Source organism: Maniola hyperantus, chromosome 12, assembly GCF_902806685.2.
Source record: "Maniola hyperantus chromosome 12, iAphHyp1.2, whole genome shotgun sequence".
In the NCBI taxonomy this organism is placed as follows: Eukaryota; Metazoa; Arthropoda; class Insecta; order Lepidoptera; family Nymphalidae; genus Maniola; species Maniola hyperantus.
The window spans coordinates 2,716,850-2,744,776 of NC_048547.1; the positions used below are offsets into that span (position 1 = coordinate 2,716,850).

Here is a 27,927-nt window from a genome sequence, read left to right on the forward strand (position 1 = left end):
TTTAGCGACTTAATTACGGTTAGGATAATAATTTATCCTATGGATATTTCAGGCCACTTCTAAACTGATTACATTTAGAAATTGTCAAATAAGTATTGTGGCAATTTTTTACTTGACCGTATCCCACGTTTAATTATTTAATAAAATTATGGTAGAAGACTAAATATTTGAGCATATTATATCATTTTACTTTCGATAAAACCAACAGCTGATTTTTCCAGAATACTGTGTTCCATAATTACTGAAAATTACTCCCCATAACTAAAACTTTTGTTACAAAAACATTAAAAGAATAATTACTAAATTACAATCAACTAATCTATCAAACACCATACATAAGTTCTGAGATCAATACACAAAAAATCATTATAAAATCAAATCCTAAATAGTAAACACAAGTATACGTATCTAAGAAAAAATATTTATTTATAAATATTAATAATTATTTCATTTACATAACTGTGAGGGGCGTCCCCTCCCCGACTGCCATCTCGACTTGTCGCGTACTAATTACTATACATGTATAACATAGGGATTTATTTATGCTTAAACTATCATTTTAATGTTCAGTTAGTAGATCCTTAGTTAGGTTTATCTATATTGTAAAGTATAACAAACTAGTTAATGCCCGGCATAGTTACAATGCCACTTTATAAGAACAACTCGACAGTTTTTCACAAACTAATGTGAGAAAAAAACTAAGCGCCGCCTTCTCGAAAGTTTCTCTTCTGACATAATATAAGTCCCGCAAATTGTTATTGCGCTGGAACTATGTCTCATTAACATCGAAATGACTTCATTTTGACGAAAAAATATACCATCCGAAATAAAAATATACCATCAGCTCGAAACTACAGTTTAGTGCTGAGTGCTGACGTCACTAAAATGGCGGCTACGCGCATTAGCAATTTGCGGGAATTATACCGCCATCTCGTTTGGTTTCGTTCACGCTCACAACTGAAGCGTGAAACAGACTATGTGACGCGTCCGTAAGCCGCGGCTGAAAGGTGTGCACAGTCGTTTGGGACGCGGCTTGCGAGATATCACTCAGAAGGCCGAGCGCTCAAGGTTAGTCCACGACACGTGCGATAGTTTCCAAATTTCAGTGCTCTATGTATTATCCAGTAGTTCGATTGCGGAAAAACTGTACCAATCATTATTACAATCTCAATATTTTTTGTGATTGGCTGAATTAGTGGTATTCTTGTTGTAACACTGCATTTCAGCCAATAGTGAGCGAGCGTCAACCAATCAGCGATTGCGATCGTGAAATTATAGCTGTCATTCTACCGCAATCGACGCAATCACCTCTGATTGGTTGACGCTCACTCACTATTGGCTACATTGCATTGTTGCAACAAGAATCGCAGAAATTCAGCCAATCACAACAATTGAGATTGTAATAATGATTGATGCCGGTTTTACGAAATCGACCTACGGGTAGCAGGCCGTCACTTGTCAGCCGCGTCCGATAATTTGTTTCCGCCTTGAGTCACTGCATTAATGATGGAGCTATCTTTCCTTATCACGTTTCATCATGATCAAATCATTACCTGTTACCCTCAATCATCGTACTCCGAGGAGTCATCATCAGAGATCTCCAGGTGGTTCCTGGTGGAGTTGGCGATGGGCTTGGAGCGCTCCATGGAGAAGGCGTACGACTCGTAGTCCATCACTTCATCGTCGCTTAGATGCGAGTTGCCCTCTATAAAGCTTGCGAATCTGGAACAAATGTAGACTTTAACTTTTTACGGACAATATTCATCAATCATCATCATCATCATGGTCAACCCATCGCCGGCTCACTACAGAGCACGGGTCTCCTCTCAGATTGAGAAGGGTTTTGGCCATAGTCTACCACGCTGGCCATGTGAGGATTGATAGATTTCACGCGCCTTTGAGAACATTATGGCGAACTCTACTCACGATGTTTTCCTTCACCGTTAAAGCAAGTAATATTTAATTACTTAAAACGCACATAGCTCCGAAATTTAGAGGTTCGTGCCCGGGATCGAACCCCCAACCTCCGATTAGAAGGCGGACGTCCTAACCACTGCGCTATCACTGCTTCAATATTAATAATCCGTAATCTGTCGATAACTTAGTCACTGTTGCTTCAGCAAATTTTAAGAGACACGTAACAGTTAAACATGGCGTTACAGAATAAAATGTCACATAAACCCATTTTAATGAATATAATATGTAACGAACAAACGGTTTGAAACTAGTAACAACCGAGCCTTAGGAATGTTATTTGTCAAACAAGACCATAGGTACAAGTTTTGACAAACAATAAGGTTGTCAAGTGATTTATCGACAGATTACACATAGATTGTGGTATGGTTTAAATGTTTTGATGATCATGGTGATGTGATGTGATTAATTGATGATGGTTTAAGCGTTTAACAAACTATGGGATGCATCCGTTACTACGCGACATGCGAAATATCTCTCTGACATCCGAACGCTCAAGGTTACGTCCGCGATTTACGTCTCACAGTTCCCACAGTTCAGTGTACTGTGATTTCAGATCAACCGCGCCCTATAATTTGTTTCCGCCTTTAAATCTTTTAATGATCTTGGCAATGGTCTTGGTAATCTTGTGGTCAACTGTTGATGGTGTTGATGGTGATTAGTTGCAAACATAAGACATGTCCAGGAACTTACCGCTTGGCGTCGCTCAGCTTGAGCATGATGTTCCACTGCGCACAATCCGGGCTGGAGCAGTACTTGCGCAAGCTGTCCAGTGCGTGTTTGGTTTCGCGCGCGCCTTGCTCGTAGTACTCTTCGTTTGTGAGCAACCGAGGCTTGGGCGGGAATCTGCGATGCCTGTTTCAAATAGTAAGAATGAAGCCACACGATGCGTTACGTTGGCGGTGCGGCACCTGAGCGGTGCTGCAGTGTCATCATACATGGAAATCGCTGTACCATGCCACACGATGCGTTACGACGTCGTACCGTGCCGCACCACACGCGACGGACTTTTGGGGCCAGAAAGACGAGGCGGGGAAGGGTAGTTCGGTGCAACGCCATACTTTCTGTCGGAGCAGCAACACAATGCCCGTGTGGCACCCAATCTACAGCGGTGAGGCGCCGCAATGCACCGGAAACGCATTAGTCTTAGTTTATGAGACTTTATTTCGCCTTATAGTTTAAAATTAGTATATATTCAGAGCACGAAAGCTGATAATTTAGTGAAAACTAGGTGGAATTTAGAAAATCGAGATCGGGGTTGAATTTCAAAAAATCCTGGAACACGCATTTCTTCATCTGTGACCGAAAACCCAAATACTAATTTTCAGGCAAATAACTTGAAAAATGACGGACTTTCATACAAAATTTCATCCCCTATTTATAACCCCTTGGTAGTAGCTTTATCAAAAAACGTGAAATTTTTATATTTTTATTTTTAACCGAAAGCTTATATACCAATTTTCATCGATGTAACTTCAAAATGACAGACTTTTATACAAACTTCCATCCCCCATTTTAACTCACTTAGGAGTGGAATTTCGGAAAATCCCTTCTTAATGGATACCTACTCTTTAGAATTTAATCTTTAAACAATGGACATAAGAAGTCTCACCAGTATCCCTGTACGGCCAGCAGCAGCGACTGCGGGAAGTACTTTGCCGTCAGAGCCGCGATGATGATTGCTGCTGACGCTTCGTGGTACTGACTACTGAAGAAAGTCACCAATATTCCCACTATCTGAAATGAAAATAATGCTAAGTAAGGAATAAATAAGTGGGTATACTTTTTTCTCATTGAAATTAAAGTCATTTTATTCAAGTTTAGTATGTTAACAAATTATACTAAACAAACAAAAACGAAACAAAATGTGTGAATTTGCAATGATTTAAAACATATTACGCGTACTCTACCGACAGTTTTGTCAACAGTACTGGTTGCTCGACACTTCAGTCTAGTGCTGACGTGACTAAAATGGCGGCTACGCGCATTAACAATTTGCGGGACTTATACTTATTTAAATGCACTAATTAATTGTATACGTAAAAACAAAGAATCTTACCTGCAACGTCCACATAACAAGGTTCTTGCTTCTCTGGTTCTGCGGAGGTCCGATCCGGTAACACACCACGAAGCTAATGAAGCCCATAAGAAGTGTGTACCACACCAAGTAGGTCTGGTATGTGGATACAATGCTGCGGACATTCTCCCACACTTGCTGGAAGAGGTACACTCCCACTGTCCAACCGCCTATTAGGATACCGTAGGTAAATGTTTTCTGGAAAAAAAATTTAATTAAGCCTAAAAAAACATAGTCAAAATTGAGAACCTCTTCCTATTTTTGAAGTCGGTTAAAAAAGTAAAAAAACGGCGAATTTCTGCACCTGCAGTGACATTTATCTGCTGCAAAAATAACCTATACTACTATTATAAAGAGGTACAGTTTGTAAGTTTGTTTGTAGGGGGTAATCTCTGGAACTACTGAACCGATTTTGAAACTTCTATCACCAGTAGAATAAGCTACATTATTCCTGAGTGACATAGGCAATATTTTATTTTGAAAAAATTAGAGGGTCCTACAAAAATTGTAATAAGCTACCCGTGCGAAGCTAGGGCTAGTCTTCTATAATATAAAAATGAATCACCAAATGTGTTGGTCATCGCAAATCTCGAGAACTGCTGAACCGATTTCGCTAATTCTTTTTTTATAATATTCTTTGAAGTACGAGGATAGTTCTTATGGAGAGAAAAATTTAATTCAATTTTCTAAACTCCACCTGAGCGAAGTCAGGGCGGTTCAGCTAGTGTTCTAATAAAAATGTTGTCCTTCATATGCTGATTTCTGAAGGTGAAGCTAGTTTGACCAAAAAATACACATAATATTTACATTTTTTTTTCTATGTAGGTTGATCGTTTACCAAAACAAATTTTAAGCAGGTAGGGTAACTTATAGTAGTTCCTATACTTTTAAGACAATAAGTATACATATATTATGCACATTTTTATACTCTACCTTTGGCAATAGCTTGCTAACATAATACACCAGAACCATAAACGAGGCAGAGACGCCCACAACAATGCCGCACAGATAGAAGAACACAGGGTTGCCACACAACGCGCGCGACGAGAATATGAGGGCCAGCCCTAGCACCATCGCGAGGACACGCCATAAGTCCACCCCTACAAAACAGACAAATTGCATTTTTATATCAAAAGTATAGTTCATCCACTTGTAGTTCCCAGGACTGCTACTATCGACAATTTATTACAAGACTTGATGATGCCCACGACTTTGTCTGCGTTGATTTAGATTTTTTAAATCCCATGGGAGCTCTTTGATTTTCTGAAACCAAAAGTAGCCTATGCGCTTTCCCGGGATGCAAGCTATCTCAGTACCATATTTTGTAAAAATAGGTTAGACAGTAAATAGCTAGCAGACAGACACACTTTCGCATTTAGAATATTATATTAGTGGGTATATAGATTAAGGAGCAGCGACAAAAATACATGGTTCAAGTCAAGTGCCATGTTTGCACACACAGAACATTTACATAAGTTCCTTATTACAAAATGTAGAAAAAATTATATTATCAGCAACTTGAGTTTATTATAAACCCAAATACTTGAACATAAAGTTTTATTACAATTGCAAAATATTATAAAAATAAAACATAAAATAAAAATTTACCAACCAACCAAATTAGCACCAATATACATTTTTAACTTACTTTGTATATGCAACTCAATGTTATGTTTCTCCCTAGTGTTAAGTGCCATACATGTGGCAGTGAATAGATCAAGTGACACAGTTTTATAAGACTTCTTCTGGAAGGGGTTGATGACTGCCCAGCCGTAGCTGTCTTCCTTGTAGTCTTTGTAGACTTGTTCAGGGTCATCTCCCAAGTACTGGCTGAATTCATCATTTTCTATCTTTATATTGAACTGGAAAGAGTAAAAACATGATCAAAATTGGTCACAATGTTGTGCTAATTTGGTTGTACTCAATATCTAAACTAAATTGTCAATTTTATTTTTAAAGTAGCTGATGGCCGCGACTTCGTCCGCGTGGATTTCAAAATCCCACGGGAACTCTTTGATTTTCCAGGATAAAAAGAAGCCTATGTCACTCTACAGGGTATAATCTACCTCTATTCCAAATTTCAGCCAAATCCCTCCAGTAGTTTGTGCGTGATTGAGTAACAAACATCCATACATCCACACTTTCACGTTTATAATATTATTAGGAGGGATTAGGATCAGTGTCATCATGACAAAGATAGCAATACTTTTAAACCTGTCACATTAGTTTAGAGATGTACACAACCCAATTAGGACCAATAATCTCTAAGCATGAAACCCAAGGTGTATCAAATTGAGTTAAACCGAATGCATTATTAAAGGTGGCGAATTATTGCGATCCGCCCGAGTCTAGTGGACATCAGCCGTAAAAAGCATAATTGCTGTTTGTAACTGACTTTGTAAGTCACTGGTAGTTTATTCATAAAAGTAGTCTTATATATTTTTTTTTAATTAGCATGTATGTCTATAGATTCCATTGTGGATTTCACAATCATTAAAAATTCTGAAAACTTATTAGGTAGGTACTTGAGATAAACAAAGCTTTGCTCTAATTTTTTAACCATAATATCATACAACTTACTTTGACTGTTTGCCATAAAGCGAATAAGTTTTTCGGCGTTCCGGTATAACAATAAACATCTACAGTTTGTTTTAAAGGTTGAATGTCGCGTTCTATTGTGGTGGGACCGCTGAGCCAGTGTACTGAAAATAACGTGTTTTATTAAGAAGTTGTACTACTTAAAAGTAGGTTTACTAATATCGATGCTGTTAGTAGAAATAGTAGCTTAATTTCAGTGATAGCTTTACCGTCGTAAGGTAATGAGTTTACGTGAACAATAACAATCAATATCAAAAGTACTGAGCACACTTTTGGTGCCATTTTTTCATGTTTCCCTAACTATACAAATTAATTTGAACCCTGACTAGATTTAGATTTGTTCAATTATATTTCGCACGTGGGAAATTGTAATTATATCTCTTTAAATAAATTTTATGAATCCTTGAACTAAAATAAGAATAATAAAAATAGCGTTGCCCAAGCAGTGTTTATTTTTTTCAATTTGTCAACTTGACATTGACGTTACATTGATTTTTTAATTTAACTGGTTTTACAGCTCTGGACTCTAGCTTTTTTGAGCCTTGACGTTTAATTACTATTTGTATACATTTGTGGTATAATTCGTGGGCATAATATAATACATTATAATGTCCATACAAAATGACTCCTCAGGAGCCATTTTAAACTTTTTGCGTCAAATTTTAAGTCAAAAGTACGATTTTAGTCGTTATTTTAACGGTAAACCGTTCTAAAATTCGCGTGAGGAGTCATTTTTTACGGACTATATAATACTGAAAACCCACAGACTATATTTTTATTTATATATATATTCTAATATTTTATAAGGTCTTTATAAATGTGCCAACCTTCCTATGTCGATGGCCAACCTACAACAATAACAACAGCCAAAGTGATTTTATGATTTTAACTGATGACCTCTTGTGGCTCACCCAGAGATCCCAAGAGTTATAACGCGTAAAATTGCCATTTTACGTGTCTTTCATGCCAAAACTCAAAAGTGCAATTTTAGTCCTTATTTTAAAGGTGAACCAAATACCTATTTAACTATGATTTAAACACAGAACACGTCTTATATTTTAATATATTTAAAATATAAGACGTGTTCTGTGTACCGCCCCGGCAGGAAATATTGTAACTACATCGACCTTTTAAAGAGAAAGCGGTTTCGTTTCGTAGAGCGTTGTCTCTACCGTCGGGACTGACAAAACGACAACGCTCTACGAAGCCGAAACCTCAAAGGTTGCAATATTTATTGCCGGCTACTGTAACAACCTGATTGGTCTACTAAACTTTTCTTCTCAGGGAAAACGCATCCTAAAGATGTATTGTCAAACCCTCTTGAGACTTGACCCATCAATAAAACTATGGTAAAGCTCATGCCAGTATTGGGAGAATTAAAAAAACAAATTTTTCACTGAATAATTTTTGTTTTATTTGGTAAAGCATAACACAAAAAGTCATGTACTTACGGCATGAAAAAGGCACTCACGATAACTCTGTACTTAATATATTGTACTCTAACATGTACTTCTATTCATAACCTTATAACTCTGTATATAAACAATCGTTAGAGAATGTTTTACGTCGAAGCAACAACATAACAATGCGGCATGCTGCGAATGGAAAGCAGCATGCGGCAAACTATTTTATGCCGAGACAAATTCGTATTGAAGAATCGAAATATTACGGTAGGGCCGTTTGCCGACGATTTTTATACTACATACTTACTACTTTTGAAATCATTATGGCATGCGGTGCGGGCCTGTGGCATGCCACAATGTCGCATGTTGCTTTGGCGTAAAACATACCTTTACATATAATATTTATCTAGGAATGTTTTAAATACTGTTGGATTTATACTTGCAGTATGAAAAAATACTGATATTCAAATAATACCAAGAACTTCCACAAACCAGTCTTTCATTAGTAATAGGAATGCTTCAATAAATACATTTTAGTATAATCCATTTAAGACCTCGAAATCACAGTTAGTAAATGTCTTTTGGAAAGTGTATCTAATTAATTCATTTTATAACTATTGTGGTCGACATGGTAAATCATTCGACTTTACACGTCATACCGACTTGGCTCGTAAGGCGTGTTTCAATTGAAGCGGAGACGGCCGAAATGGAATGACATGTATGGAATAAATATTTGTTATCTGATTGGACTGTAAGGCATGCACTACGCTCTGCTTCAGTGGAAACGCACCGTAAGAGTGTAGCTCGTGGTAGTGCATGAGAGCATGCTATCGTTGACCGCGCAAATCAGCCTTAGCCCTTACGTTAATTTTTGCAAAACTAATCAAAATTTTCAAACAAAACAGTCATTTAAAATTATCGTTAAGTATGCCTACACGTTATAAATTTTGCTATGTTGTATTTTCTTGTACTACAGTTCATTAACGCTAGTTGATGTAGATGCCCTAAAATGGAGATTTTTTTTAAGGGTCATAACTTAAAATAAATATAATTTTGCGTAATTGATATCCCGCTTAGCTTTTACATTTAATTTAGAATAATTTAAGATTAAACTAAGTTTTTTCATAAAAGAGTTTAGGAATGGAAAGTATAGCCATATATGGCAACATTTACACACCACATACACAAATATAATATATTTTAGATACGTATCCGAAAGATTGAAGGCTCATTTTCATTGGTAGAAAAATTAAAAAGCATGCCATACACGGGTCGCATTTTAATTGGCCGGTGGTTGGTTTCCATAGAAAATTGTTATGGAGGTTTAATTCTAATCTATTTATCTGTTCTGTACTCGATAGAAAACGGATTTTGATGCGAGAGATTTCTAAAACAAATTCATTCCATGACTGATGTCTTTTATTAGTCGTTATACCGTCTGCGGGGAATCGCCGCAAGCTATGTATCGATCAATGAAAAGGAGCCCTTTTGTTCAGCCGATTACAAGTCTGAATGAATCATAGTAGTCCTAAATCGGCGTAAGGCATTCACAAATCGGATAAGGCCCACGAATAATTAAAAAAGATTGTCTTTTGAACACTTTTTGTTGTGAAAATAAATTCTTTCTTATAAATACAAATATACGAAGGCGAGTCTACACTATGTAACATTTCATGTTAATCTATACTAATATTACAAACATTAAAGATTTGTTTGTGATCCATAAACTCTGAAACAACTGAAAAAAGGCGCAGGGGTCCCGGATGTTACCTTCTACTTACTCACAAAATTCGTACTCTTTATAATATTAAATATTAATTATACGTGTTAAGAAGGACACTGATATGTTAGGGTGTAATTTGTTATATAGTCTGGACTCGCCCTAATAATAAAAATAATTCATTAAGGTGACCGCACATTTGTCAGCGTTTAACGAAGTATTCATTGCTGCTACTTCGATTGTACACAACTTGCTAAGCTAAATTGAATTTTGTACAGGGAACCCTATCAATTGAATTTAAAGATCGTGTACAACCGAATTATATTATATTATAATCATGGTATAATACTTAAATATGAAAATTACAAAATAATTTTAAATACATATCAAAAATTGCGTAACCGGCACGCAATTTTTGATATGTATTTAAAATTATTTAGTAATTTCCTTGAAGTGTAGGTAAAACACTAAAAAATTATAAAAAATGAAAATTATAAATCAAAAATATCATCTAAACCACCGTAACGAGGCAAGGCACCCAGAACGCTGGCTGCGTTACCTTGTTGAATAGCCAGACTAATATGCTGTCCAAGGTAATTTACATTCGCAATATCCTTATATTGCTTTTGGATGGCTGTAAAGGCTGTAAGAAGAATAAAATTTTATTTTGTCCCACTATATTGCGTACGATACATAAGTAGATAAATGCGCGATCACCTTTATATATTTTTACCACTTCCCTAAGCAGAAGCCTACGATTTAGATTTTTCAAAATCCCGTGCGAATGCTTTGATTTTCCGGGATAAAAGGAGCCATTATTTATTTGGTTAAATTATTCCCCTATTAAAACCACAACAATCTTCATGGCGCTACAAATTAGCAGAAGCTACATATATCATTCATCTATGCGCTACTTACAATTAAAATCTAAATTGTGTACTTTTAAAACAATCACAAATATCAAGTCTACGGTGGAACACCCTCTGAATACAATATATTGCACTATAATACACACTAGTGCCCTACAGGGTGATTCGCTAACTTAGTGTCTAACGCTCAATGATAGCCACCGAGGTCATTTGGCATTCGTTGGTTCTATATTGATGCTTCACTGAGAGATATTAAAATATTTTTACATAGAAAACCTTCAATAGATTAAAAATAAATGTCAAATGAGCTCGGTGGCTATCAATCACACGTGAGTTAGCGAATCAGTATGCAGCAGGCTTATTCCGTACCTCAGTGGCTATACATAGTTTTCTTGAAAGTGCCTAACAAATTGCGGGAGGCAGCGGAAGGAGATTTGTAGAGCATTGGCTTCTTCGCAATCATACGGAAAAGGATCGCCTCAATCAAAAGTAGGTTGGAGAGAAGTCCTAACATTATCCTGAAGGTGATAGCAGACAGACAGGACAGCGCTCTCAAGGCGCACTGGATGTCTGCATTAGTTAATAAGTATATTAATTATATTAACTAACATAGAATAAGTTTCTTACTAACATACATTATATTATAATATAGTTACTAACATAGATTAAGAAGATGGTTACTAACATAATATTGTGGGCCTTTGATGTCTGTGAAATAAAGATTATTTATTTATTTATTATTTATTGTCTCTGTCGTTGTCACCGACAAAACGTCATATAGATATGAGCAGTGGCGTGCAGGTCATAGAGGCATAGATGCACTGCTTACCCCAGTTGTAATAGCTCAATGTATATTTTTCATTATGACCTGCCAGTAAACAGGTTCCTACCTAACTAATGCCTACCCTGGCTTCCAACCCTGTGCACGCCACTGGTCATATGAGTGATATAGACAACGCTCTACAAATCTGATATGTCATTCTTAAGGCCCATGTATATTATTTTCTGCCGCGTACTGTACATGCTATCTGTTGGACACTTTCCATAATGTACAACTAAATACATAGCCACTTTGTTACAGGGCAAGCCACATGCAGGGCTAAATAACCTTTGAAGGCACATTGGAAAGCACTAATTGTATCTTACTTTAAATTACTAATATGGTTTATAAATCGCAAATTCTACTGTTTGTTTTTGTTGATATCCCGCTGGTATTTTGCTATCTGAAAAAAAAAGAAATAAATTATAGTAAAAACCAGCTTATTTATGCTAGCTTACTTAGGCTGTGATCTAAAGAGTGCACTTTGATTTTGCTTAGACTTAAGACAGAGTTAAAATGAGACAGAGCTATATCTCTCACATAAATCTGTCTCGTTTTAACTCAATCTAAGTCTGAGCAAAGTCAAAGTGCGCTCTATAGATCTCACCCTTAAACTGGGATGGAAACAAGCTGACTTGCAAGGGGTAGGCACCCCTTGCAAGTTAGCTCGTTTCCATCTGCAATTACTTGCCACAAGGTGAAATTGCAGTCAAGGGCTAACTTGTATAGGAATAAACAAAAAAAAAGGGTTCCGTACTATCATACAAGATATTTTGTCATTTTTATGTGAAACACTGCAAGATAGTGACAACAGCGCCAACTAGATGTGATTTTGAACATTTTAATTTTTTTTGTAATGTAAGCACAAATTCACGGTTTTCGGATTTATTTATTTACTTGTGCTTATAAGACCTACCTATCTACCAAATTCCATGATTCTGGGACAACGGGAAGTACCCTATAGGTTTTCTTGACAGACACGAAGGCCAGACAGACAACAAAGTGATCCTGTAAGGGCTCCTTTTTTCCTTTTGAGGTATGGAGCCCTAAAAACGTAGACTTGCCTGGCTAGCGCTTGCGCGCGTGCGGCGGCGCGTAGCCAGGCCCGTGGTGGCGCGTCCACTCGCGCTCGAACTCGTGCTCAAGGATCTCTGCGCCGCGCTTGCGCGTCAGCCCCGTTTCCTCCAGGCTCAGCTCGCACATCTGCATGTCGTCCACGCCTACAACCACCGCTTCAATGTTACCTCCTTCTTAACCTCATAGCTCATTAGAGGCCACCTCGCACGCGACCTGTATCTCCTCGCCTCGTGTGGTTAGTATTCTTTATATAGACTTTTATAAAGGAAATACGCTCACTACATCATGAACTCCGTAGCGTCAGCGAGCGAGCAGATCCGCTGACGTTATGTAGTTAGCGATTTAGTGAGTACAAGTCCATACATTTAAGAATACTAACAGAACAGCACGAGACAAGGCAGTGCAGGTCGAGTGGCGGGTGGCTCTAATGAGCTATGACCTTTAAGCACTCTTAGATCACAACTGTTTCAACTCCAAAAAACACCTTTGTCAGAAACTAAGAAAACTGTTTTATTTTTGTAATCTACGGGGCGAGTTGTCGAAAAGATGATTTGTTGAAAGAGACTGTTGAGAGAGAAAGAGAGAGATGAGTTGACAAAAAAGGAAAGTTGAAGACTTGAAACTAGTCAGACTAACGTCGACTTATCACGTGAGTAAAGCCGTTGTGTGATATATGTATAAAGTTGAAGACTTTCAACAGAAGTGAGATAACGTGGTCAATGAGCACTACTTATTCCACTTCTGATGTTTGTGTCCAAGTACGTTGCTTATTCCACTTCTGATGTTTGTGTCCAAGTACGTTGCTTATTCCACTTCTGATGTTTGTGTCCAAGTACGTTGCTTATTCCACTTCTGATGTTTGTGTCCAAGCACGTACCGGCCTGCAGCAGTACGGGCGTCTTGTCCGGGTGTAGCTCCATCTGGCGCGCCACGTACTGGCCGTCGAAGTGCGCGTACCACCAGCCGCGCCGCTCGCTCTCGCCGGGCGCACCAACCCCCGGCCTCACGAAGGGGATGCGGAAGTAGCGGTGCCTTGCGCCGAGGATATCGCTCTTTTGAGGGAGACGGGGTGTTTTTGCTGCAACAAAAAAATCTGTTCAAGTGCGAGTCGAACTTGCACACGAATGGTTCCGTACCACCGTACAAGAAATAACACTTTTTAATTCCACACCTAGCCCACCGCGCACTCGTGACTCGTCAGCGCCATCTATGGTGTGGTTTTGTAAATTATTTGTTAAATTTTTTGTGATATAAACACAAGCGGCTTTTGGATTTTTTCTTTACTTGTGCTATAAGACATACCTACCTGTCAATCATTCTAGGTCAACGGGAGTGCCGTATAGGTTTTGATTCTCTTTTCTTGACAGACATGACAGACAGACAATGATCCTATAAGGGTAAACTAGTGTCTTACGATGTCTAGGTACTTTATAAAGCTTTTTTTTGTTCATGATTATGTTATCTGTCGGTGTAAGCCCGTTAAGGAAGTGGCGTCAAGGAGGACCATTTTGCCCGTTGTTGTTGGGTTTATATGAACTCACCGGCGTCCATGATGGACTGCGGCGCGCGCTCCTGCTCGGCCATGGTGGACTTGCGCGCGTTCTTTGCCTTCCACGCGTGGTACACCTTCAGCCGCCGGTGGAACTCGTGCCGGCATGCCTGCGCAATGGATGCACACATTATACACCCATCCACTCACTGCCACACGCCTGTCTATCGGTATTCCGCAGGATATATTTCGGAGAGTGTGCAAAAGAAAATTTTGATCTGGTTCAGGACCTTCACCTTTCTACTATCGTACCATAAGGCATCGCCAAGGTCTGCAGCCGTACGTAGTTGGAATTCCACGATCGCTTTCCACGAAAGCGATTTGCCTTCGATTTAATTTCGAACCGCTAGGATATGAACGCCCTTCTAGCATTTCCAATTTCAATATGGGTACCTTCAAGTCAAGAGGGAATAGGCATCTTCTAGGCAAGCGCGTTCCATCTTAGGCTGCATTATTACTTGCCAGCAGATCTGATGGCAGTTAAGTCTATAAATTTAAAAAAAACACGCACACTAAACACTTTCAATTTTACATTTTCTTCTGAAAAGAGTCAGCAAAAAACTAAATTTAGAGTATCTGCATCTCTTGCTTTTTAACATTGCTAAAAAAGGATGGTTCATGAATTTTTATTTTAAAGACACTAAACGTCATGTGTTTCGTGACACGTGACATTGGCGAAGTGCATTGTGCTCGGTGCGGCACTACTTAAAGCCACAAAGCAAAATAAGAAGAAGAAGACACTAAATTTTAGCACTAAGTTTGACAGTTCTAAATTAAATTAAAAACTGTCAAAGTGTATCTGTTCTTTTCATATTACATTTGTGGGAAGGGGATGCGAATACTTTAATATTTAGTTGTGATCAGAATCAGTACCAATAGAATACAAACCTCTAAAAGTTCGATGTCGCAGGATGTGTTGATGGTATCTCGAAGTTCCGAATACTTCCACTTGGAGAGGTCGTACTTCTGCTTGCCCTGCATGGCTTGCTGCATGCGCACACGCTCGGACCTGGGGGTTTTTTTAATTTTAGAAATCATTACTGCACACATCATATTACATAGTCCGTACAAAATGACTTCTCACGCGCCATTTTAACTCTATGGGTCAATTGTTGTTAAAAGTACGGTTCACAGGACTAGAACCGTACTTTTGATATGAAATTTGATATATAAAGTTATAATGGCACGTGATGAGTCATTTATTACGCATTATATATACAGAAAACAATACACAACAAACTATACAAAAGGGGTGCAAAGACGGCCTTATTGCTAAAGCAATCTCGCTTACAGGCAATCTTTATTGAAAGAGTGGGGATGTAGTATTACAACTTCTACAAGAAGGATTATACTTCAGATGTTCTAAAACTACCGATGTTTTAAAGAAAGGGACAAATATCTAAGTTCTTGTTGAGAAATTAAGGAAAATACTTTACATGACATTAAATATATAAAAAGAAAAGATAACTGACTGACTGACTTAGCTATTATGACATAGACATCCGCTAAGGATTTTTAAAATTCAGCCCCTGTGAAAAGGGCAGATTTATGCTGTTTATATAACGCTGTCTCGTTTAAAGTGTCTTAAGTCTGAGCAAAGTCAAAGTGCGCTCTATAGATTTCAGCCTTAGTGCCTTAGTAACCGCCGTACTCGCTAATCGTTACTTAAGAATGAGTTAAAACGAGACAGATTTATGTGAGAGATATAGCTCTGTCTCGTTTTAACTAAACTTAAGTAACGATTAAGCGACTCTGAGTACGGCTGTAAGAGTTTTAAGGTCATATTACCCCTTTCTTCGCCACATCAATCAAGAAAACAAATAATCTACAGCTAAAAGTCAGAAGTTACATACAAGCGCAAATTAATTACAATAGTAGTTATTAAATACACAATATACAAAGCAATTTCATTATACATTTATTATAGCTACTTCACTATTTATATTTCATAACAATTCGATCGTAAAAATCATCTAAACTAATAGAGGAAGAACCAGCGCGTACCAGACCTTCGTTTTTTTATAAAAGCTGAAAGTTTCTCAGCGTATTGTCCCCAACACTGGACAGAACCTTTATTTGAATCATGGTGGCTTTGAGAGATAACAGTGTAATAAAGGTGTAAAAAATCATGGCAGCCCCCTGCCAGACACCCAGTTTAAGAGTTTAAGGGTATCTGGCAGGGGGTTGCCATGACACTCAAGTGTCTGGCAATGCATGACGTGTTTTCTATTTTCTAATACTATTCCGAAGAAAATATAATAAATCACACTTTATATATAGGTATGACATTGCATGAAAATTGAAATTGCTTTGTATAATATTTATCTCGTGCAAAAAGTAAAAGAAAGCTTTAGCCGAGGTGTTAGGAGTTAGTGTTGTTAGAGTCCTCTGTCAATATTCAGAATACATAGAAGTCTATGTTTTACATTGGTTACTTGAGATAATTCAAAAACAAAAAATTACATAAGCAATATTTGAAAACACATAGGATTTGATAAACTTGAAATAAACTTTATTTAAAATATATATCAAAAAACTTTTACTAGGCTATTTCCATCTTCAAAGGCCAATATGTAAGTAATAAATCTGATACTTAGCTATGTCAGGGTACCTACTAATTTTTCTTATGTTGGAAAAATTACTTCAAAACATTAAAAATTAAATTGCGAGCAAAATGGTAGTGCCAATTATTTTCGCAATTTCATTTTATTATGATTAATATTTATATTATTTATTTTAATTATTCTTTTCTATCTATTTCATAGTCTATAGCAAATTAACTAGTTTTGTACATAACGAGTAAAATTTAACTCTTCACGCGCCATTTTAGCTTTTTGTGTCAAATTCCAAAAGTACAATTTTAGTACTTATTTTAAAGGTGAACCGCTGCTCGATTGCGGTAGAATGACAGCTACAATGTCACGATCGCAATCACCTCTAAATGGTCGACGCTCGCTCACTATTGGCTACAATGCATTGTTGCAACAAGAATCGCACAAATTCAGCCAATCACAACAATTGAGAATGTAATAATGATTGATACAGGTTTTACTGTACTATTGAAATGACAGTTGACGAATATTTTTAAAATGGCGCGCGAGGCAGTCATTTTTTACAGACTATACAAAAAATTGGCAGAGGACATAGATAATAAAAAATGCAGTGCGCGTAAAAGAGAAAAATAAAAAGTCCAAAAAACTCTTGTTACTGTAATTCCAGGGTACCTGTTCAACTTATTCTCTCCGTTCATGGACTCCATAGAGGGGAAACTGTGTAAACACCATAACATTACTGGATATCTATTTCATTGTAAGTTCCATCAATAAAAAAGACAAAAGTTGGTCAAATGCGTGTTACGCATAAGTTATGGCGTTTGTGCACTTAATTGTATTCGCTTTCGTAAAAATACAATTCGAAGCGGTCGTCATACATAATGTACGTGCGCTTGTGCACTCATTTGATTCATGTTTATACGAATCCGTCAAAATACTAATCAAATGAGTGCACAAGCGCTCGGTCGTACCACCGGTCGTATATTCTGTATGGCAGCCACTTCGAATCGTATTTTTACGAAAACGAATACAAATCGAATACCAACAAGTGCACAAAAGCCCTAAAGAGCTTTTAAGAATTATTTACCACAAACTAAAAAAAAAAAAAAGTCTATGTAACGGTAGCAAGTTTCTATAACAGTGGCGTCGATTCTGATGTCTCTCTCTAAACTAAGTATCTGCATCCTTTTCTTTTCAATAGTGCTAAAAAAGGGACGGGGAATGAATTTTAAATTAAATTTTTACTGCTTGTTGCTCAAGACAGGCACCTAAAGTTGTAATAAGGTGTGACAGTTTGAAATTAAATTAAGTTCGCGACCTTTTCTTATATTACATTGTTAAGAAATACATTATTATTTTTCGTGTATACGAAATTTTATTGCAAATTATTCGTAGAAGCTTTTTACAGGAAGTTGGGCAACACTGTGCTTTTCTTTAATAAGCTTTTTGCGTGGTTAAAAGGAGAGATACATATCAACAAACCCCTCCAAAGACTGATGCTTTTCTTATATGTATAGTAAAATATAAATAATACACATAAATAGTAAAATTACTATAACAAAATAGAGGAAGAGCCCGTGAGGGCCAGACCTCCGTTGTTTTATAAAAGCTGAAAGTTTCTATGCGCATTGTCCCCAACACAGCGAGGAACGATTAGCGACTATGCAGTTTAGATCATAGTGGCTTTGGCAGATAACAGGTAAGAAAGATGTATAAAATCTTCGTCAAAGTATACCTAAGTTTAAAGGTGTCAAGGTGTTAAAAGGCAGGGAGTTGCCACGTCACTAAGTGTCTGGCAATGTATTTTTTTGACACAAACTAGCCCTTGACTGCGATCTCACCTGGTGGTAAGTGTAATATAATATATATTTATTTTAATACACAACATAACATAATTTTCATTTCAAATACTGTTCCAAAGAAAATATTTAAAAAAATCACACTTTATACTTTAACGAAAGATTTTATACACCCCTTTGTTACCTGTTATCTGCTAAAGCCACGATGATCCAAACTTTATAGTTGCAGATAGTCCTACCTGTGTTCGGGATAATGCGTATAGAAACTTTCAGCTTTTATAAAATAACGAAGGTCTGGCCGTCACGGGCTCTTAGTCCAAAATAAATTCAAAAGTGAATAGTATTTTATATTATATTCATCCATACCTCCTCAGTTGTGGAGGCGATCCTTCTACGTGTCCGTTGGTTTCTTTGGCAAGTCGCACCGCCATCTCGTGGTCTCTCCTCTCCTGTTCTAACCTAAGAGAAAGGATAAAATTACATCTAAAGTGCGGCCAAAAGTTCATTGACGCACCTTCACTATGAAACCATCACGAAACTAACTATAGTCATTTTAAACTATGTCGTCGAGTTAACTGTCTGTTTCGCTCGCACTTACCTACGACCTGTAAGTGCGAGCGAAACAGACAGATAACTCGACGACTCAGTTTAAAATGCGTCGACTATAACTACGCCAAAAATATAACTGTCTCTTTCGCGCATAGGGATAGACGCGCTTTACGTGATCGAGAGTGGATTTCATAATAAAAGTCGTGACGTCACACCAGCGAAACATCTGCTGATAGTAGTGAATTTTTGACTTTATATCGATATACTTTAGGTCGATTTTACTTTGACGTTATTTTGATATGTAAAATCTCATAGTAAGCCAGGCAAGGTAAGATTGTGTTGTACCTCTCCCTGTTGTCCTGGTCGGCCCTGGCGGCCTCCTCCATCTGTTTCTGCAGCTTGATGGCGGCGATTCGGTCTTGCTCCTCCAACTTCAACCTTTCCGCTTCTTCCACCTTGCGACGCGTTTCCATTTCCGCTTTGCTGTCAACGAGAACAAAGGAATTGGGTATTTGACGCCAATTTTTTTATTACTTTATTACAAACTAGCATAAAAATAATGACGTAAACTGAAAAAAACTAATTAAATCGATCAAATAACAAAAAAGTTAGTGTCTGATTAGACAGAGATAGCGATATAGCATTTGACGTCACACCTTGTGATGATGCCCGTTGGAGTTCCTAGACCTATGTCCAGCAGTGGACGTCTATCTGTTGATGATGATGATGATGACGACAAATACTTGCGTCACATCGTACGTCCAAGACATTTGAAGGAATCGTACGTCCAAGACATTTGAAGGAATCGTACGTCCAAGACATTTGAAGGACGGAAAATTGTGCAAGCAATCTTTACGCGCGGTTGAAGGATAGCTCGCGACAGGTCGATATGGCAATCAGGGTGGGGACGCCCCCCACAGCCAGACAGCCCCCGCGTTAACCCGGTGCAAGCGAGCGCGAGTGATGTGCGGGGCGTCCCCCGCCTCATACTCCGATTGCTGAATTAAAAAAAAGGTCAGCTAGTATGAAGCAAGGTGGGTCTTACAGTCTGCGATGCTCCTCCTCCTGCTTGATGGTCTCCTGCTCGCGCCGCTTGGCCTCCTCAGCGGCGCGCAGCTCCGCCTCCAGCCGCCGCAGCCTCTCTTGCTCTTCTCTGGAAACCACCACCACCATTTATTCATACTAATGTTTGTAATGTCAAGCTGTGATAGCCTAGTGGTTAGGATGTCCGCCTTCTAATCAGAGGTCGGGGGTTCGATCCCGGGCACGCACCTCTAACTTTTCGGAGTTATGTGCGTTACCCCTGTTTTATCCCTTTAAAGATTGAATTTTCAAAAATCCTTTCCAAGCGAATTACTGACGGATCAGGCTGAAATTTGGCATGCATATAGCTACATATTATGACGTAGGCATCTGCTTAGAAAGGATTTTTGAAAATTCAACCCCTAAGGAGGTAAAACAAGGGTTCGAAAATTGTGTAGTCCACGCGGACGAAGTCGCGGACATAAGCTAGTGTATAAATAACGTGATACGAACCTGTTCTTTTGATCCATCATAGCTTTCTGCAGAGCGGCCATCTGCATCTCAACCTCCTTCGTGAGTTTAGAGTGAAGCTGATCTATTTCTGTACGGTTTATTTTCGGGTTAGTCTGAAACAATATGCGTCGAATAGAATAGAATAGACTGATAATGATGATGATGAATGATGATAATAGAATAGATAGAATACTAATATTATAAATGTGAAAGTGTGGATGTTTGGATGTTTGCTACTCAATCACGCAAAAACTACTGGACGGATTTAGCTGAAATTTGGAATGGAGATAGATTATACCCTGGGTTAACATATAGGCTACTTTTTATCCCGGCAAAATCCGCGGGATTTTGAAAAACGTAAGTCCACATGGACGAAGTCGCTGGCATCAGCTGGTAGAAATATATTTATTTGTTGATCCAACATGTGTTAAACACTACAAAAATCATGCTTTAAAATCTAACCTAACAAACAGTGTCAAAAATGTGTTGTGCCAACGAAAAGGCCCGAAACTCAGCTAAATGTTGTGGTATGCACGTGGAAGGAAAAAAGGACGACCAAAGAAAAGGTGAATGGATTGCATGAAAAAGGGATGGATAATACGTTGACAAATGACAGAAGTGAGTGGAAGAAGAAGACAAGACAATAATAGACATGTTGTGCATGTGCCGACCCCACGTAGCGTGGGATAACGTAAGGAAGATGATGATTAATTTGCTATACGCAATAATTATAGTCTAATAGAAGATTCAAGGCTGCCTTAGCCGGCACATGGCTTCTAGTTTCCTACGAGATTTTATAAGGTTTAATATGGGCCGATCCCGGCGGCACTGCAATGCCGGGCCGACCCGTGACGGGAGTGGAGCGAGCCCCGAACATCCCGTCGATTTACAAAAATCAGTTTAATATACTGGTCCCACAGTGTGGGAACTTTCAGATATTAAGCTGAAAAGAACAGATACTACACTTTGATCTTAGCCAAAAGGCCGAGAAGCGATAACTACAATGGCCGAATCAAGGGTAGTCATCACACGGCAAAGAGTCTTCGCAGCGCGATATTAATTTTACAAGGAAATAACCAGCGACACCTACTGATGTGTACAGAAACTATTTATTTAAGCACACAATAAGAGCGCCATCTAGCTAACGAATCATTTATTATTATGTGAATTTCTAAGGTTTCAGATTTCAGAACATTCAACTGTATTTTTAAGCATGAAAATAGTTTTAAAAGTTTATTTTTAATTTATTTTGTAATTATTTTAGTTACAAAAATAATTATTAAGAAAAACTACAAAATATGGGTATCGCAATAAAATAACTAAAAAAGTGCAAAAAGCCAACATCACGCGGTGTTCCCAGGCGGTCACCCATCCAAGTACTGACCGCGCCCGATGTTGCTTAACTTCGGTGATCGGACGAGAACCGGTGTATTCAACATGGTATGGACGTTGGCATTTAGAAACTTGAAAATATTGATCATAAGCGGTTACCTTGATAGTAGTGCAAGCACTTCGAATAGAGTTCCTCAAGTTGTCGATGTTTTTCTGGGCATTTTCTCTCTCTTTTTTGAGCTGTGGAGTGACAGCTTCCATCTCTCTCAGATTGTTCTCCAGCGATTTGATCTTGGCAATGCCGCGGTATCTGGGCTGGTGCTGGCGCCTCACTAGGTAGCCTCGTATTGCCTTTTGTACTGTTACTAGGCACTCCCGGCGGTAGAGGATTTTGTTCTTTACTGTAAAATGGGATGGATTTTATCTATAGTTATGCCGTGATATTTTTTGGCGACCTCACTGGCGCAGTGGTGAGCGCTGTGGTCTTATAAGTTGAGGGGTACCGGGTTCGATTCCCGGCAATTTGGGAATTTCTAAATTGTCTCTGGTCTAGTCTGGCGGAAGGCTTTTACCGTGACTAGTTACCATCCCACCGACAAAGCGAAGCGTTCCGGTACGATTACGAGTAGAAACGGATAGATACACCACTGTATCGTTGCCTGAATCCAGCCGCTGCCTGCGACTCGTTTGATATCATGTCTACCTTGTGGGGGGGTCTTCCAATGCTGCGCTTTTCAGTGCAAGGTCACCATTCGAGCACCTTGGGACCCCAACGGGTAATAATTTCATCATCATCATCAATCACAACACGATCATCAAGACATCCACTGCTGGACATAAGTCTCTTGTAGAGACTTCCACACGCCACGGTCTTATGCCGCCTGAATCCAGCGGCTCCCTGCGACTCGTCTGATGTCGTCCGCCAACCTAGTGGGGGGTCTTCCAACGCTGCGTCTTCCGGTGAGAGGTCGCCATTCCAGCACCTTGGGACCCCAACGTCTATCGGTTTTACGAACTATGTGCCCTGCCCATTGCCACTTCAGCTTCGCAACCCGTTGAGCTATGTCGGTTATTCTAGTTCTCCTACGGATCTCCTTATTTCTGACTTGATCACGTAGATAAACTCCAAGCATAGCTCTCTCCATCACCCGTTGAGTGACTCTGAGCTTTCTTATGAAGCTCATAGTTAGCGACCATGTCTCGGATCCATATGTCATCACTGGCAACACGCACTGTTCGAAGACTTTGGTTTTCAAGTACTGAGGAATTTTGGATAAGAAGACATCTCGGAGCTTCCTGAAAGCTGCCCAACCGAGTTGGATTCGGCAGTTGACCTCTTTCTCGAAATTGGACCTACCCAGCTGGATTGTTTATAATGTACGTACACTTAATAATAGACAGCGCGGAGAAGATGGCCCGCCTCCAGCGCGACTTGACGAGCCAGGCCAGCACGGAGTCCACGATAGCCTTCAGGTTCTCAGGGTCGGAGCGCATGATGGTGTCGAACTCCGAGTACTTGCCCGGCCGGAAGAATACGCGGGTCACGCCGAACTTGTAGTCTTTGTCCGATAGCCCGAAGCTGTGGACGATTGCCTGAAACATCATCAACAAATCAAATCTGACGACCTCCCTGGCGCAGTGGTAAGTACTGTGGGAGGTCCCGGGTTCGATTCCTGGCAGGGGTTTGGAATTTCTAAATTTTTGGTCTGGTCTGGTAAGAGGCATGGGTTTAATAAAAACTGACATACCCCTTCCAGGTTAACCCGCTTCCATCTTAGACTGCATCATCACTTACCACCAGGTGAGATTGCAGTCAAGGGCAACCTTGTATCTGAATAAAATAAAAAAATTATATACTTAATCAAATCACAAGAGCACCCAAGTACCAACTCCTATTTGATCGAATCCAAAAGCGGGCTATTCGTCTTGTGGACGATCACTAACCAGCTCGTTGGAAAGCCTGGAGCACCGCAGAGACGTAAGCTCTATCGCCTTTATAATGGGGAGTGCTCTGAAGAGATTTTTGACCTCATTCCGCCCTCCTTTTTGTACAACCGCACCGCGCGCCACCGTAAGCAATTTCAGGGTCACCATCTGGGTGTCTGGTGCACTTCGACCGTCCATTGTGCCAGATTTAGGTTTTTAAAAATCCCACGGGAAATATTTGATTTCCCTAGATAAAAAGTAGCCTATGTCCTTCCCCGGGATCCAAGCTATATCTGTACCAAATTTCGTCAAAATCGGTTGAACGGTCAGGCCGTGAAAGGCTAGCAGACAGATAGACAGACAGACACACTTTCGCATTTATAATATTAGTATGGATATTAACAGCTCACCTGACAAAACACCTTAGGCGACAGAGTCTGCAGCTTGGTAGGCAAGTAAGCCTTATACATGTTGTGCAGCTCAGCAAACGGCGCGCGCGAGGGGAAGCCGTGCTCCATGAGCGCCAGTACAGCTATAGTGCCGCTGCATTGCAGCTGCGTCAGCACTAAGGAGCCTTCGATCTCACGACCCACCATGCGCGAGTTGGGCTTGATGCAACGCACGAAGTTTGTGCCCTACAAACAAAGTTGTGTAAACCAGATCATAGATGTCGCTGTACATTGTTACGTCGCGATGTTATAAGTAGTACAGCACATCCGAGAGACCGCAATCTAAATACAAGTAGTGTGTTTTAGCGTTTAAGCTAACGTGAGTGATTACCATTATAAATAATATCTGTCCCGGCTGTGCTCACGTGTTTAGTCGACGTTAGCCCGACTAGTGAAAAAGGATCCCGGATGGGTTCGAAACTAGTCGGGCTAACGTCGACTAAACACGTGAGTACAGCCGGGACAGATATTATTTACAAGTAGTATGATTGGTAAAGGAAAGCCGTGCTCCATGAGCGCCAGTACAGCAATAGCATTGCAGCTGCGTCAACAGCAAGGAGCCTTCGAACTTGTGATCTACCATAAACGAGATTGACTTTATGCAACGCACAAAGTTCGTGCGCTAGAAACGATGTTGTGCAAACCGGATCAAAGATGTCGCTGTACATTGTTACGTCGCGGTGTTGTATGATTATAAATGGATTAAAGAAAATGAATGACTAAAACTTAGTGGAACTCATTATGGATGGTCCAGGTAATCGGTCCAGCGATCTGGATACCGTTTTATGTCAGTCCAAGACCTGCCGCTTCAACTGTTTTCAGATTAATGGGTATTTGAAGGGCAGCTTTCACCGATGACCAATAGTGTAAGAGCTACTTACATTCTCCTTCAACTTGTCCATGAGCTGCGACAGCTGCGTCTGGAACTTGGCGCCCACGGAGATGAAGTTGAGCTTCCCCTTCGCGTTGTTGTTGTCCATCGTCTCGAACAGCTGTTGCACTAAGCCGCTGTTGGACTCTTGCACTAGGAACTCGAGCGATGCATGGAGTGCGTCGTTGTTCTTTTCTATGAATTGATTCTGAAATGAAATTAAACATGGACAATACGAGGTGCTAGAATAGAGACTTCTCACCGGAAAGCGCAGCGTTGTAAGACCCCTGATTAGGTGGACAGACGAGATCAAACGAGTCGCAGGGACCCGCTGGATTTAGGCGGCGCAAGGCCGTGGCGTGTAGAAGTGAAACAAGAGATTTCAAGTCGGACAAGTGCCTCAATTGCTAAAAGGCAAATAAAACATGAACTATTCCATCCCGAATCACTACCGATATTATAAATGCGAAAGTGTTTGTTTGTTAGTTTAATCACGCTGCAGCGGGGCAACGGGTTAACCTGATATTTAACATCGTTATAGTTGAAGACCTAGAATGTGACGTAGGCTTCTTTATATCCCGGTAAACCAAAGCGCTCCTACGGAATTTTGAAAATCTAAATCCACGCAGACGAAGCCTCGGGCATCAGCTAGTTGGGTATATAGTATATAGTGATATACTTACAGTGTTATAGCACACAGCGCCGGCGAAATGTCTTAACAGGAAGCCTTCGTGGTCGCGCAGTGTGCGGTGCGCCTTAAGGCGAGACGCACGAGGCACTTGCAGACGCGCACTAAAAATAAAAAAATATATACTGCACGACAGCTTGAGATGGTAATCGGGGTATGGGGGCGGAGAGAGGCCCGCACTGCCCCGGGCTGTGCGAGTGTGACACTCGCGACATGAAGACGAACCTAATGACGTCTCATTCAAATCGGTTGAGCCGTTGAGTAGTTTATACTAGTGATGTTCCGGATATCCGTATCCGTATCCGCGGATATCCGCGGGAGAAAAAAAGATCCGTATCCGTTTCTTTTTGGCGGATCTTTTACGGATCTTTTACCATATTAATTTTTAAATGGGTACATAGATTAAATTCTATTTTTAGGTGATTAGGTAGCAATAAAATACTATTAAATAACTCCACAACAAACACAAATGTTATTGCTGCTCAATGACACACTAAATTATAAGTGCAAGTCGAAACATGTCTTGCCACGCAAAGCGTCAAGTGGCGTCAACTATCGTTTCAAGGTCACCGACACGACACCGACACCGATTAAGTGAGAAAGTTAAGATCCGTATCCGTATCCGTATCCGCGGATCTTGACGCCAATGATCCGTATCCGTATCCGCGGATCTACATTTTTAATGATCCGGCACATCACTAGTTTATACGAGCGGACACAGGAACGGACATGCATACATACAAGTCAACCATTTCATAATCATCAACCGATAGATATCCACAGCTGGACATACATAGGTCTCTTGTAGGGACTTCCACACCACGGTCTTGCGCGGCCTGAATCCAGCGGCTTCCTGCGACTCGTCTGATGTCGTCCGTCCACCTAGTGGGAAGCCTTCCAACACGGCGTCTTCCGGTGCGAGGTCGCCATTCCAGCACTTTGGGACCCAACGTCTGTCGGTTGTACGAACTATGTGCCCTGCCCATTGCCACTTCAGCTTCGCAACCCGTTGAACTACGTCGGTTACTCTAGTTCTCTTACGGATCTCCTCATTTCTCATTTGATCACGACGTCATTAGAGAGCGACCGTTTAGAAACTATAGATTTCGAAATGATCCCTGCCGGGAATAGAACCCGGGTCCACTGCGCCAGGGAGGTCGTCAAAAAGGTATAATACCGTACCTCGCAATATTTCCACTGAGTCCCTTGTGTACCGCGTTAGTGAAATGGCCATAGTCCGGTTTGGGCAACTTTGACTCCTCGTCCAAGATGTGGAATATACCATGGTTCTTGCTCTCGATTAAATCTGTAACATCAAACGAAGAAAGATTAATCATGACTACCCGTATTATAAATGCGAAAGTGTGTTGGTTTGTCCTTCAATCACGTCGCAACGGAGCAACGGCTCGACATGATTTTTTGCATGGGTATAGCTAAGGACCTGGAGAGTGACACAGGCTACTTTTTATCCCGGAATATCAAAGATGTTACCACGCGATTTCAAAAATCTAAATCCACACGGACGAAGTCGCGGGATCAGCTAGTTATTTATAATATTATTTGCTCGTGCTCATGGCACAGATTTAGTATTTCCGCCAATCCGCCCTTGGCCAGCGTGGTAGACTATGGCCTATAGTTTAGGTCATATGGATTATGCTAAAATGGAATAGAGGATGCGCTCGTCAAAGAATTACTGCAGCTTCTCGTTGTAATAGTTGATGCAATTATCAAAATACAGCTAGACACCTAAGAACATAAATTCATAGCTTTGGAAAAGATAATAAAGTAGAGAGACTCTTACCTGTATATGCAATAAAAAGTACAGTGCAAGAAAATAATAAAACAGCTGACACGGTCTCCGACAACCAAATCGGGGGAAATTAAAAAAAAAAAAGTTGATGAAGAACTTACCGATACAATCCTGGTTGTCTACGAATCTGATCTCGGGCACATTGAGCCCCTCTCGTCTGTACAGCTCCTGCTCGTTCTTGAGGATGCGCTCGTTGAAGAATTGCTGCAGCTTCTCGTTGCAATAGTTGATGCAGAACTGCTCGAAGCTGTTCATTTGGAAGTATTCTGTAAAGTAAAAAAATGGTAAGTAAAGTTTAGTAAGGGCCTCTCGGACGGAAGGTCGGCAG

At 39.9% G+C, this 27,927-nt stretch overlaps 2 protein-coding genes and 2 non-coding genes across 8 annotated transcripts in view; all 4 read right to left on the reverse strand.

The window, feature by feature from the left end:
• Positions 1-465: 465 nt before the first annotated feature.
• On the reverse strand, positions 466-7,100 carry Nemp (Nuclear envelope integral membrane protein). Of its 2 annotated transcripts, none has more exons than XM_034974305.2 (8): positions 6,859-7,100; positions 6,632-6,753; positions 5,700-5,913; positions 4,985-5,151; positions 4,034-4,249; positions 3,587-3,711; positions 2,668-2,829; positions 466-1,713 (listed from the first exon to the last, which is right to left on the reverse strand). In XM_034974305.2, the coding sequence occupies exons 1-8, from the start codon at positions 6,929-6,931 to the stop codon at positions 1,563-1,565; spliced, it is 1,230 nt and encodes a 409-aa protein (XP_034830196.1). In that variant the 5' UTR covers positions 6,932-7,100; the 3' UTR covers positions 466-1,562. The 2 variants fall into 2 exon arrangements, with proteins under 2 accessions (XP_034830196.1, XP_034830195.1); XM_034974304.2 differs by having other exon boundaries at positions 466-1,722.
• Positions 7,101-8,038: 938 nt separating this feature from the next.
• The window catches only part of jar (Myosin heavy chain 95F jaguar), a 61,575-nt gene continuing 41,686 nt past the window's right edge, over positions 8,039-27,927 (reverse strand). The window contains exons 10-27 of one of the 4 annotated variants that reach the window (XR_011237376.1): positions 27,701-27,865; positions 26,972-27,095; positions 25,785-25,893; positions 25,112-25,309; positions 24,192-24,416; positions 23,241-23,448; positions 22,015-22,256; positions 20,524-20,636; positions 20,033-20,140; positions 19,333-19,470; positions 18,805-18,897; positions 17,312-17,356; positions 14,976-15,096; positions 14,080-14,197; positions 13,416-13,616; positions 12,526-12,681; positions 10,660-11,864; positions 8,039-10,524 (exon numbers count right to left, since the gene is read on the reverse strand). Coding sequence is in view for 3 of the 4 variants with exons in the window: in XM_034974290.2 (XP_034830181.1) it covers positions 12,530-12,681; positions 13,416-13,616; positions 14,080-14,197; positions 14,976-15,096; positions 17,312-17,356; positions 18,805-18,897; positions 19,333-19,470; positions 20,033-20,140; positions 20,524-20,636; positions 22,015-22,256; positions 23,241-23,448; positions 24,192-24,416; positions 25,112-25,309; positions 25,785-25,893; positions 26,972-27,095; positions 27,701-27,865 (2,360 nt within the window). In the remaining variant the exon portion in view is untranslated. Of the gene's footprint in view, positions 11,865-12,521; positions 12,682-13,415; positions 13,617-14,079; positions 14,198-14,975; positions 15,097-17,311; positions 17,357-18,804; positions 18,898-19,332; positions 19,471-20,032; positions 20,141-20,523; positions 20,637-22,014; positions 22,257-23,240; positions 23,449-24,191; positions 24,417-25,111; positions 25,310-25,784; positions 25,894-26,971; positions 27,096-27,700; positions 27,866-27,927 lie in introns of all 4 variants that reach the window. The other 3 variants (XM_034974290.2, XM_069502149.1, XM_034974292.2) reach the window with 3 other exon arrangements.
• LOC117987356 (U2 spliceosomal RNA) lies at positions 21,327-21,519 on the reverse strand. Its single transcript, XR_004674302.1, has one exon. It is a non-coding gene; the product is annotated as a U2 spliceosomal RNA (small nuclear RNA).
• Positions 21,859-21,977, reverse strand: LOC117987355 (5S ribosomal RNA). Its single transcript, XR_004674301.1, has one exon. It is a non-coding gene; the product is annotated as a 5S ribosomal RNA (ribosomal RNA).